This window comes from Suricata suricatta, chromosome 11, assembly GCF_006229205.1.
Source record: "Suricata suricatta isolate VVHF042 chromosome 11, meerkat_22Aug2017_6uvM2_HiC, whole genome shotgun sequence".
Classification (NCBI taxonomy): Eukaryota; Metazoa; Chordata; class Mammalia; order Carnivora; family Herpestidae; genus Suricata; species Suricata suricatta.
The window spans coordinates 16,924,652-16,936,888 of NC_043710.1; the positions used below are offsets into that span (position 1 = coordinate 16,924,652).

At 59.5% G+C, this 12,237-nt stretch overlaps 1 protein-coding gene across 1 annotated transcript in view; it reads right to left on the minus strand.

Moving 5' to 3' along the window:
* The window catches only part of MAPK8IP1 (mitogen-activated protein kinase 8 interacting protein 1), an 18,274-nt gene extending 6,043 nt beyond the window's left edge, over positions 1 to 12,231 (minus strand). The window contains exons 1-2 of the mRNA XM_029915539.1: positions 12,099 to 12,231; positions 1,659 to 1,869 (exon numbers count right to left, since the gene is read on the minus strand). Coding sequence (XP_029771399.1) covers positions 1,659 to 1,869; positions 12,099 to 12,199 — 312 coding nt within the window. The 5' untranslated portion in view covers positions 12,200 to 12,231. The remainder of the gene's footprint in view (positions 1 to 1,658; positions 1,870 to 12,098) is intronic.
* Between the last annotated feature and the right edge of the window lie 6 nt (positions 12,232 to 12,237).

A 12,237-nucleotide genomic window follows, 5' to 3' on the forward strand; every position in this document is an offset into this window, starting at 1 on the left:
GCCACGCACCGCCCCCCGCCCGGGCGAGTCCATTGCGCGGCCGCAACGGGGGAGGGCAGGGGAGAGGGGCAGGGGCCCGGCGAGAGCGGGCTGCGCCCTCCCGCCCCTCGCGAGGACTCGCGAGACGGACTCTTCCCCAAGCTCGTCGGCGCCTTTGGCTGTCCATACCTCTCTCCTCCCCACGCTGCCCCATTTCCTGACACTCTGCACCCTCCCGTTCCCTTGGCAACGGCCGGTGACCTCACCGGGGTTGTAAGCCGAGCCCAGAGTGAGGTCACCGCTGTTGCCATGGGGACTCAGGGTAGCCAAGGAGTTAGGGCCCCACAAGGGATGGAGGAGGGGGAGGTTAGTGAAGGGGGCAGTGAGGAAAACTGGGAAAACAGCCCCAGCCAGGCGAAGGATGGAGGGAGGGCCGCAGTGCTAACAGAAGAGGGATGCTGGGGGGGAGGGGGCAGGTGGGGGCACCCGGCCGCAGCACCTCTCCACAGTCGGAGGACCCTCCAACCTGGGGTTTTCTCTCAGGCCATGCTAACCTTGATAATTCAGAGCTCCAGTCTAGTTTCAGCTCTGCCACTAACTCCCTGGCACCTTGGACAGATCCCCTGACTCTTCAAGTCCCTCTCCAGTTAACTGCCTCCCAGCTTCCCAGAGAGGTGAGGACTCACTGGCAAGTGTGCGTGAAAGCCCCCTAGAGCTTGTCTAAGGCCCCACAGGGCACATCTCTAGCTAGCACTGCCTCAGGGCCCTGGCTGGTTGCAGGGACCAAACTCTGCTGGTGCATGTTGGGTGAAATGGTGGGGTGGGATTCCGGAACAGGTGTATGACCTTAGGGAAGCTATGTGAGGGCCCTGGGACCATTCCCCACCCTTGCTGGCCTGGCTGTGGGCATAGTGGAGGGTTAGCCTCACCCCTCAGTTTCCCCTTGCCCAGAAGAGCTTACAGAATCTCTGTAACAGGCAACTGGAGTCAAGCAGAGACAGGCACCCCACCCCAGCGCACACTGCAGGTCTCCTCTCTAACCACCCTCCTCTAATGCCATGTCCTGCGGGGCCCGACAGAAGCTCCGGGCTCTGCCTCCTATTTCCTGGCCAATGCCCCCTTCTTCCTGTTCTAAAAAGACCTAGGGGGACCCCTATCTGACCCTAGGCACCCGGATGCTGAGGAAGGACCTCCTGGCAGGATTCAGAACTTAGGGAATGGAGAGAGACATCTGTCCTATGACAAAGCCAGGAGGCCAAAAGCAGCAGCAATGCTAGGTTAACCTCCAGAGGAGCCTTGAGAATCGCAGGTCAGGGAGGGTCTGCGGGGCTGTGTGGTGTAATTTGGTGCAATGGTAGCCGAGGGAGTGCCTTGGCTCTTTTTTCCTGTCCCAAAGCACTGCAGAGTCTATCAGACTCCACCCTGCTCTGCCTCAGGCCCTCTGCCAAGGCTGCTCTGCCAACGGTTTAGGGTAGTCCTGAGCCTTCCCTTAACTCTGGCCCTAATTGCTACTGCCCTACATCTGAAGACATCCTGTCCTCTCCCTTCTTGTGAGCAGCTGAAGGAGCTGCCTCTTGCCTTATAGGCTCTGGCAAAAAAGAAAATCTGATTGAGCCCCTAAGGTGTGCCAAGCGTTGTACTGGATGTGTTTCTTGGATGCCATTTCATTCAATGAGGACACCATACAGACCCTGAAAATCCTTTTGTAGATGTGGGGATGCCCTCACTCCTGTCCCTACCCATCCTGCCGCCCCACCCCGGGGCTCCTGAAAGCCCACTCTTACCCGCAAGGACAGGGTGTCTTTGCACTGCCGGCTGATGCCACACTCCTCGGTGATCTCTGAAAGGTCTTCATCCTCAAACTCCTCCAAGCTGATGTCATGGGTGAGCCTGGTGAGGACAAGAAGCCAAAGTTACCAACCCAGGGGGACTACTTAGTCCACTGATGTCTCGCTGGTACCTTTTCCAAGGGGTAGCCTCTCGAAGGCAGATCCCAACCCCCAGAGGATGGGACTTGTCCACATGAGCCAAGGCAAGGGGTTTCAGGCAGGGAGAGGGGAGGCTCCAGGTTACTCCAGGTTACTCCACTCTGTTGCCAACCAAGAGGCAGTGCCTAGAAGGCCAAACTGGTCAGAGCCTCAGCTCTGCCAGAGAAATGTCTCCCAGGGTCAAGGCAGGTGCCAAGGCCAATTCACCCATGGAAAATGCAGAGGTGAGAAGCTACCAGGGATGCCTGGAGGAGGGGGTTCCCCCTGCAACCCCTGCAGCGACAAAACCCGAGGTGCTGGCCCCTCCCCAGCCTCAGAGGAGTGCTCCATGCCCCCAGCCCAGGAAGACCAATGCCTCTGGAGCCCTGGGAGCAAGTGAAGGGAAATCTGGTGTCAAGGTGGCTAGTTTCAGCCTGTTCCAGGAGAGACTACACCCTCATTCTGTGTTCTTCATCTCATCTCTTCAACCCAGAACACAGGTCCTGAATGGAAGGCTGCAGAGGGGTCAAGGGGCTGGGGCTGGAGGTTTTGTAAGCTCCAGAGACAGACCAGCGCACAACTGGTAGCTGGCTGTACTAGAACCCTCTACCCCCAGGCCAGCCCTGTGCTCCTACCCTGCTGTAGTGACTATCTGCTTGTCCCCTACACTGGTTCACCCCTAGCCCTGGGCGCTCCACCTGGCTTGGCGCGGGTGGGATGTGTGGGAGAATTCTGTTGTGGAAGCTGGGGACAATTCTAAGCTTTTCCCCAAATTAGGGAGATTGAGGCATAGAGCAAGCAGAGACCCAGGAGTCCAAGGTCAACCAGGAGAGGTGGTGGCCCAGCCCCCAGCCCCAGCCCCAGGCTCACACCCCCTGCCTCTTGCCTCAGTCAGATCAAACAGAGACCCAGAGCTCCATGGAGCCGCCCCCCAAACGCCCCCCCTCCCCCACCAACCCCTGCATCCCCCTACCAGCGCTCCCACTGATCCTCCAACCAGCTGTCATTGTCTGGGCTCGAATCCATCTTCAGCACCAGCTTCATGGAGAGCCCTGCCCGGCTGGGGGGCTGCAGGGCCCCAGGGCCACCCTCTCATGCCCAGAAGGGGTGGGGGGCTAGGGCTCAGGGCAGGGCTGGCGCCCCGGGCCTCCACTGCCGGGGCTTGCCTTTCTCCGTCCTGCCCGCAGCAGAAGCCCGGGGAGCTCATTAAAAATAGATGGGCCAGGAGAAGAGGCAGCGGCTGCCCACCCAGGCCCCGGCCCCAGCGCTCCCCAGCCCAGCCCTCAGCTGCAGGCAGCTTCCTTCCCGCGGCCTGGCCCTGGCGCTGAAGCCGCTGCTGCCGTTGCCGCCTCCCCCTTGGGATCGGATCGGGTTACTGCAATCGATGCCACCTGCCCTTCCAATGCCCCTGTCGGGGCTGGGGTGGCCCCCTCCCTGGACCAGGCTTGTAAGCAGATGGCAGAAATCTGGGATGTCTCCCCTGAAAAGCCAACCCCGATCTGCTTTAAAGGGCCAGCGCCACACTAAGGGCACCTGGGGGTGAGATGGGGGTGGGGGGGCTTCTGGAATTCTCCATGAATGGATGCCCCGTCCATACAGCAATGAGCTCAGCCCTCACACCTCATCAGGGAGGCTTCCGTGGGCCCAGGTGGCATCCAGACAAGACTGCCCGAGGTGGGTCTGGGCAGCCTCTATTGACCACCAGGATGTAGGAGAGAACTCTGTCACCTCCCCGGGGTCTCATCCTTCAGCATTTAGGAAGCGCTTGTGGGCACAGGAGGTCCACGGCCAAGGTTAATGACAGACCATGTGTGGACCCTCCCAGCCCTGCTTTCTGTCACTGCCATCAACAGAAGCTGTAGGTCCTGGAGGGCATGGTGGAGTGGGATTCTGACCACGACAAGGGGGCTGGACAGACAAGGCCTCTTCTGACCTGGAGCCTGAGGGCGGTGGGCTCCCAGGGCTGGGGGACAGTGTGGTGTGGAGGTGGGGGTAGGCTGGGGACCAGCCCAGAAGCCATGGCAGCCCTGCTGTCTGGCCGGTGCAGCACGACACCTCGGGCCTTGGGAAGAGAACCCAGTGGGCGGCCCTAAGTAAGTGGTCGGTACACATCAGTGCCTGGACGGTCACAAAGGAGACCCGCTCCTGCGACTCAGCCAGCATCAGAGAGCTGCAGGGCCCCTGGGCATCTGACCCAGAGGTGCCCTCAGACACCCCCTGCTCTGCCAGTAATCTGTACACACATCCATATCTCCTCCTCCTTGCTGCCGGGTCCCAGCCCAGCTCCTGCCTCTGCACTGCCCCCCACACACTGGCCTGCTCACCTCACTGTCCCCATGCCGGGAGCACTCCAACCCCACCCACTATCAAGCAAAGCTGCCAGAAATATCACCCTTCTTCCCCCTACTCAAACCCCCCTAAGGTTCCCTGCTAGCGGCAGCCTCCTTGGCTTGGCATTCAAGGCCTCCAGCTCTGTGTGATTGCCTGTGCCTCCCCCACTTGGCTCCCTAGGGTCTAGTCCTAGGGACCTGTGCTTGCTGAAAGAAGGCTTGGTTAAGCCCACTCCTCTGGGAAGCCCTCCTGGCCCCCATGCCAGTGCCTTACAGCCCTCCTGGCAATACTCATTGGTCCCCTGTCAGCCCCTCACCTGTGGCTGGTGTCGCCGCCTGCGTGGATGCAAGGCAGTGTGGTGGGACAGACAGGGCCAGGCCTCCACGAGACAGCCCGCCAGGCTGCTCCAGAGGCACATGGAGCTCACACTGACCCCCCTTGTGCCAAGCGGGTGAGGAGTACAGGTCCCCCCCTCCCAGCACCGTCTGGACTGTGTGCTCCTGGAGGCGGAGCTCCTGAGGCCACCTGGCACACACGAGGCACTCACTACACGCCTGCTGGATGTGTGTCGAGGGACATCCTTAGCATCCACCCACTCAAGCCAGAGAACTCGGGGCAGGCCTGTAGGGGAGCTTCTCCCCTCATCTCTGCACCCCCCCCCCCCCCCCGGCATCACACCACGTCCCACTTCCTGAGACGGCGGGTCTGGGGACAGGCAGGGCCCGCTGTGGGGCCAGCTGTGGGACAACGGGGGAAGGAGAACTGGGCTGGGCTCGAATGCCTGCACTGGCTTCGGGCTGCGGCGGGATGCGTGCAGGGAGCTTCTTATCTGACTTTTTCCTCCTCACAAGGCAGGATGGCAGAATGGTCACCACAGCAGGCTTGGGGACTGAGGCGCGAGATCAGGTCCTGACTCCTGCACTTAGGGGGCCGCTCCATCTCCCGAGCAGCTGCCGTGCCCTGGCCACCAACCCTCTTCACGCTCTGCATCTCTGAGTCCTCACTACAACCTTGGGGGAGGGTTTTACTTTGCCCATTTTCCGGATGAGGAACCCTGAGCTCCACCTCTGTCCCCCCCGCCCCGCCCCCCGCCGACCTTGAGGGTGCTGCTGAGGATGTACATGGTGGAGCGTTTGTGGATTGCAGAGCGCTGTGAGGAGGTCACGACCGAGGAACAGGCGGACGGACTGCTCGAGCAGTCCCCCTGGCAGGTCACCCCCTGCCCACCCTGCCCCTGCCCTTCGCTCCGGCTCCTCCGGGCACCAGATGTCCTGGGTCTCCAGAGGAGGCCCTTTGCGGAGGGAAAGCATAATGGACCCTTGGGCCCTCCAGGCTCAAGGAAGGCAACTGTGGGGAGGAAGGGAGGAGGAAGGATAAGCTGGAGGGGAGGAGCCAAGAGAAGAAGGAAGTAGGGAGGAAGAACCTCTTCTGATCCCTGCAACCCCCCATCCCCCCCACCCCCAACTTGAGCCCTGGGCACCAGGAGGCCACTGCAAGCCGAGTCACACAACCCTGTGTGCATCGGCATCCCTCCCCTCCAGATCCGGAGGCCTGGGCGGCTTCCCTCCAGGGGCAGCCGCTGTCCATCAGTCAGGCCTGCTTGTCCATTCGGGTGAGATGGTCCCTGAGGTCTCATCTATGTTAACAGTGGGCGACCCGGGTCGTGGGTTTGCTCTCCCGAGACCTCCCTGGCCTTTGGAGTCTATCTGTTTGAGGCCCCTCCCCTTCCTGCACGAACCTCAGCTCCTAATCCAGTGCCCTAGGCCTTTCTTCAGGCCAAGCTGGCTTCTCACTGCTTTCTGAACACGCCACCCCCATGCCCCCGACCTCTTCCTGCAGGGAGCTCCCCCAGGATGAACAAACGTGCCTTTGTGCTCTGGTGTTTATGACACAGCCTTTTCCCTTCCACGTGCCTCGTCCCACTGACGGCAGCCTAGCCCTCTCCGGTTGGCCTTCTCAGCCCAGTAGTAGGCTGAGTTAGAAGTGTGTGCAAAGTAAGGGTTAAGTGGCAAAGTGCCGCGGCTTTCGCTGAGCAAGGCCAAAGCCGAGCCAGGCATTTGGCTCTCCAGAGGCATTCCTGTCTTCCCCTTCCTGGCTCTCTGGAAGTGAGGTAAGGATGCCAGCTGCGTGACCTTGCGTGCTGGCCACAGTACCCACGGGCCCCTCTCACGACAGAGAGCCTCTGAGGTTCACACTCCCAGCTTGTCCCTCTGCTGCCCTGGGTGTGCTGAGCAAACAGCCAGTTTCAGTAGGTTCTCACTCAGGCTGGTTCCCCATTTCCCTCTGGCTCCCCTACAGGCCCTTCTCCACTGGGCAACTGAAACCAGCATGTGACATGCAAATCTGGCCTTGTCACCCCTCCCCAGCTCAGGATTCCTTAATAGTTCCCCCCCCCGCCCCGCCCCCGGCACTTAGGGGGAAGGGGCCATCATTCCCTGCGGCCTGAGGCTCCAGAGGGCCTCCCCTAGGGTATCACCACCACCCCCTCTTCCCCACCCTGTTCCCTCGGAGAAGCCTTCCCTGACCTCCCTGACTAGGCTGAACAGCCCTGCTCCTGGATCTCTCAGGCCCACTTGCTGGTGGTTCTAGGTTGCTGCCATTAGACCTTTGGGTTCTGTGGCGAGTGGGGGGCTCCCCTTAGGGACAGTTGGTCCACAAGGGCGGGACCGTGTCTGTCTTGATCAATAATGTGGTGCCTGGCAGGTACTTAATAAATGTTCACTGAATGAACCACTGGTCTTTCTGGATTTTGCCCTTAAAGTTCTCTAAGACAGGTGCGCTTTCACCTCGACTTCCTGTGTCCCCGCTGACCTCAGAATCTGGGGCAGGATGTGCAGGCCTCCGGGAGGTGCGGGCTGAAACGGTCGGCACCCTCAGAACTCCCAGCCCATGCCACCGCCAGCTCTGGAGGGACACTGGGGCCAGGCTAGCTTTGTTCCTCTCGTCTCTAGTTCCCTCCCTGACCATGTCCACACTGGAGTCACCGCCTGTGAAAAACAGAATCCACCCCAGGAAACAAGTCGTATGGGACAGTCCCTACTTGGGGTTAGAATGTGTCCGGTCTGTTTAAAGCTCTCGGTGCTGATATGTAGCCGGGACTCTGGGATCCGGTGATTTGACTTTTCAAAAGCTGCCCTGAGCAAACAACCCTACATGGCGAAAACCTTTATACACAAGGATGCGTATTTCTCATAAGGGCAAATGACTGAAAACAACTTTGAATAGCTCAGCACCAGCAGGCTGGTTAAGCCGTGGCCAGCCAGGGGATGGAATATGATGCAGTCTTCTGGTCGGATTTTATAGTCTGTGTGTTAGTGCGGAAAACGGCACTACTCTAGTGAGCAAACAGAGCCCAAGACCTTGTACACCGTAGGTACCAAATAAACATCCACTAAAGGAAGTGCCAGGGCACAAGCAGCTCCGGGCGCCAGAACATGGCAGGGCCCACAGTTAATGTTGGCAGAGATTTTTTTGAATGAATACAAGGGTAGGGCCATGGGATAGAGGTGACATCCTAGAATGGATAAGAACCCCTAAGTGGGGATGGTGGCAGTGACCCCATTTTGTAGGATCCATGGCGGGGGCCCAAGCCAAGAAATCAGAGACCAACTTCAAGGCTCTGCCGTCAAAGAAGTGGCGGTGAAACCCGGCCGTGGCCATTGTCTGCCCCCCACATTGGGGGTTCACTAGGAGTCCAGCCAGGGTTGGGGAAGGGTGGCTCCAGCAGCGACAGCTTTCCCATTTCCCCTCCCCCTAGGCTCTGGGGCCCTGGGCCATCTCCCTGCTCTCTGCTGCCCCCTGGCTGGTGGTGCCCTCTGAGGCTTTTCGTGGCCTGAGACTCCCAGGGTCTCCAGCCCCAGCCCAATCCTCCCTAGTGATACCAGGCCTAAAACCCACTGCCTGTCTGGATGCTCCAGTTGGGTCCCCAGTGGTCACCAACCTCACACTCAGTAGGCCTCCTACTAATTTCGCCTCCCGGCCCACGAGGCCTCTCATCTCCCACAGTCTCCAAGGGGCCCAGTGTCCCCCTGGGCTCCTGCCTTCCCCACCCTTTACACCAGATGCCTCACCAAGCGAGCTCACTGGCCCCCAAAATCTTCCTCATGTCCTCTCCAGCCCCTCCGTGTCACACACGGGGTAGCCAGTCTCCCAGTGGCCTTCCTGCCTCCCTGTCTCTACCTAGCAGCCGGAGGGGCCTTCCCAAGACAGCGATCCAACGCTGGCTGGCGTTCCCGCTCAACCTCCGCTGCTTCCCACCGGCCTGTGGGCCTGGGCCTCTGACCGCAGTCTCTGTCACATCGGCCAGCCTGTCCGGTAAGACCTCGTCTGTCCGTCTGTCTCCCCTCTACACGGCCACCTGCGTGATGGTCAGGCCCGCATCCGTGCCCCTCAAGCACCTCTCCGGGGAGCCTGGCAAAGTGCGAATACTTGCTGAGTGACAGAAGGAACCAACGTGTGCACAGTCTTGTGAAGAGATAAACGAGGAGTCTCTGCACCTCTTGGTGGCCGTATCTCTCATCCCCAAGGCAGCGGGTGAGGTAAAACCACAGCGTCCCGACAGTCGTGAGGCCCGGCTTCTGCCGTTCACCCACTGTTCTCGGGGGAGGCACTCACACTCTGGTCTCCTCCTCAGTAAAAAGGAAGGGGTGGGATGAGCTGAGTTGTGAGGCCCCCTCGCCCACAGCTCTGCTCCCACGTATCCAGGGTGGGCTCCTCGCTGTGCTTCTCATCAGCGTCCTTGGTCCCTCCCACATCGACTGCCCCCGCCCGCCCCGCCCTTCTATTCCGCCTACCCAGCCCAGTGTACCCCATGGGCATTTTTCTAAAGTCTCTTTTCTAGAGTTTTCCTTAGAATGAACATGGACCACTTTAATTTTAAATTCTCTTTTCTAATTTTGTAAGTTACAGATGTAACCTATGCTGCTTGTAGAAATAAGAAGTCGAATAATCATGGAAATATGTGAAATCAGTGAGAATTCTCCTCTGATGCCACATCCAGGGGTAACTACCAGTAACTGGTTGGAGCATTTCTATAATCAGAAGGAAAAAAAAAAAAAGAAGAACGCTTATTTGAACCAACTACCAACAAACAAAGGCTCTCCACCCCTCCAGTCCACACCATGCTTACTCCCTGCACATGCTCTCCCCCAGGGCTCTCTTTTCAGGGTGGCTCTGGAATCAGACGGCCTGCACTCAAACCCCAGCTCTGCCACTTACCTAGCCTCTGTATGCCTCAGTTTGCTCATCTGCCAAGTGGGGATAATACTAACGTTCTGTTTCTATGCTCTGATGAGCACGAAGCACTCTGCACAGAAAGCATGTAGAGGGGTGCTGGGCAAAGGGAGCGCCTCCGGGGCAGTGGGGGGGGGCTGGGGGGCAAAGAGGGCGGGGTCAGCACTTCCGGGAGTTATTCTCCGACAACATGCCCTGTTCTTCTCTGAGCTCCAGGAGGACAGCAAAGCCACAAAGGCATGACTGCGCACCGACTCTATGCTGGGCAGTGGGCAAGGCAAAATCAGAGATATTCCTTATGCCTTCTGGAAGCTGACAGTGGTGCTGGGGGCACACTCCTAGTAACAACGACAGCAGCCCTTGAAACAGTCAACACGTGTTGTCCCATCCAGGTGGCAGGACCACCCTGACCGGGAGCCAACACTGGCATTGTGGAGAAGAAAAGGAGGCTCAGGGGGGTTAAGTGCCCCAGTCTTGGGGCACACAGCTGAGGAGGCTGGGCCGGACTGCAAACCCAGGCCGACTGGATCCAGGACCCACCAAAGAGCCTCGAGAGGGCAGTAACCATCCAGGGTTAACCTGAGCTGGGCGAAGGGCTATGCGAGGCGGGACAAGGGAAAGGTCAGCAGGGGCGGCTGGAGCAGGCAGGGTAGGCCATGTGGGGCCAGAGACACTGCCTTTATTATTCCCACGAGCTGGCCTTGTTCCCGCAGCCAGGCCACAGTGTCCTGGAGGGCCAGCCTACGCCTTAGCCTTGGCACACTGCTGTTCTCCCCCACCTGGCCGGGGCCGAACGCTCACTGACTGGGGTCCACATTATCAGCCTCTCACTAAAGCATTCATGATAACCTGCCTGCCAGGGGCAGGCGGGGTGGAGGGCACTGTCCCTGGGGATCTGGAAGCAGGTAGAGGGAGGCAAAGCTGTTCTCTGGGCCAAAGACAGGGCCTGGAGGCAGTGTGGACTGAACAGACAGATGGCCCCAGGCTCTGACTTCCTCAGGGTCCTCAGGCAAGCTGCTGCCTTCCTGAGCCTCGGTCTTGTTACCTATAAAATGGGTATACCAATATCCACAGCCACGAGGGTAAACGAGCCTGCCCTGAAAATGCTTCAAACAGGAATGAGCTATATAAATGCTCACCAGCATGGAGGGAGGACACTTGTTGAACACTGACTTGATGCACACTAAGGAATCAATATTAATTAGCTCCCCTAATAGATGGGATTGTCAGGTCACTCAGCCAGAAAGTCGTGGGGCTCAGATTGGAACCCAGGTTCCTCTAAGCTGTTCTACTGCAGAGGGGCCTCCTGGTAGGAAGGCAATATCTGCCCCGTGGCCGGATATGTCATGCCAGGTGGAGCTGGTCTCAGACCTCAGCCATCACTCAGAGGCACTAACCACAGAGGCCCCAGCCCTGGAGCCCTCACGCTTGGCCTCCTCCATCTGGTCCCCTCCCTCTGGTCTTCCCGGTTCCTCAGATGAGGGCCTCCAGGGAGGTTTCTAGTGCTGATGATGCCATTAGAGGTCCCCAGGGGTCTCTACACACCTGAGGGCCAGGGAGCCAGCAAGCCCTTGGTCAGAGAGAGACTGGCGCCAGAGCCCATCTGCGGCCTGGCTGGGGTGGGGTGGGGGGGGCAGGAGAAGGGAAGGCACCAGCTCATTAGAGAGGGAAACAATGGGGTGTATCTAGGCCTCCTAGGCTCTAGAGCAGTTACACCCTCCTCTTCCTCGTCTCCAAAAAGGCCAGGATTATGGTGGAAAAACATCCATCCCTTCCCCGTTACACCCACTGTCCACTTACCTAAAATCCATCTCCAAATTGCCTAGCACCAGAGAGTGGGCAGAAAGAGGGTGAAGGGGAACTCAGATCACAGACCTGGGTACTAGCTCCAGCAGGGACACCTTCCACCCAATGTCCTTGGCTACTCCTGCGATGTTCAGACCAGACCTCCCCCAACTGCAGCTGGGTGTAGGGTCTCCTGGTTGAGTCTAAGAACTTCTGCACCTGCACACACCTGACCAGGTCAGTGCTTACCCAATTCTACAGAGGGTCCTGGCGGTCCCAGTCCTGGGAGTTAGGCCCCTCTGACCCGGCAGGGCTGAGGAAAGGGCCCACGACTTCCTCCTTCCAGCACCAAGGTTGTCAGTTGCCCCAAGAAACCGAGACCCGCTGGGCACCCCAGCCAGCTCCCATCTCTATTCATAGAAGCTTTCTGACTGGGCATAGGCAAGGCCCTAGGCTGCCTGCCTCCTCTGGGATCTCAGTCCAGACCCCAAGCCCTGCCGCAGTACCGAAGTGGGGCTGAAGGCGGCCTGAGCGCCCCCTCCTCCAATTCCAGTTCTGAATCTCCTAGACTAGGACATGGAATGGCGGAGGGAGCTGCACCATGGCTGTGCAGCAGCTATCAGCCTGGACTTGAGGCTGAAGGGTTTTCTGGGGACCTGTCCAGGGAGGGAACCCCATCACCACGCCGCCCTCGCGTTCCCAGGGGTCGGTGTGTCTGTGCTGGGGGATGGGGGTGGGGGTGGGGGAAGCCCGCGCTCATCGGCCCGGGCTGAAGGGCGGGGCGCGGCGGCCGGGGACTCTCACCTGAAATTGGGCGGCGACGCGATGTGCAGCCCCAGGAACGGGGAGGCGGCAGGCGGGGACGCGGCCCCCCCGCCCAGGCCGCCGCTCTCTCGCTCCGCCATTCTCCGGTACAGCCCTGGCCATCCGGGCGGAGCGCGGC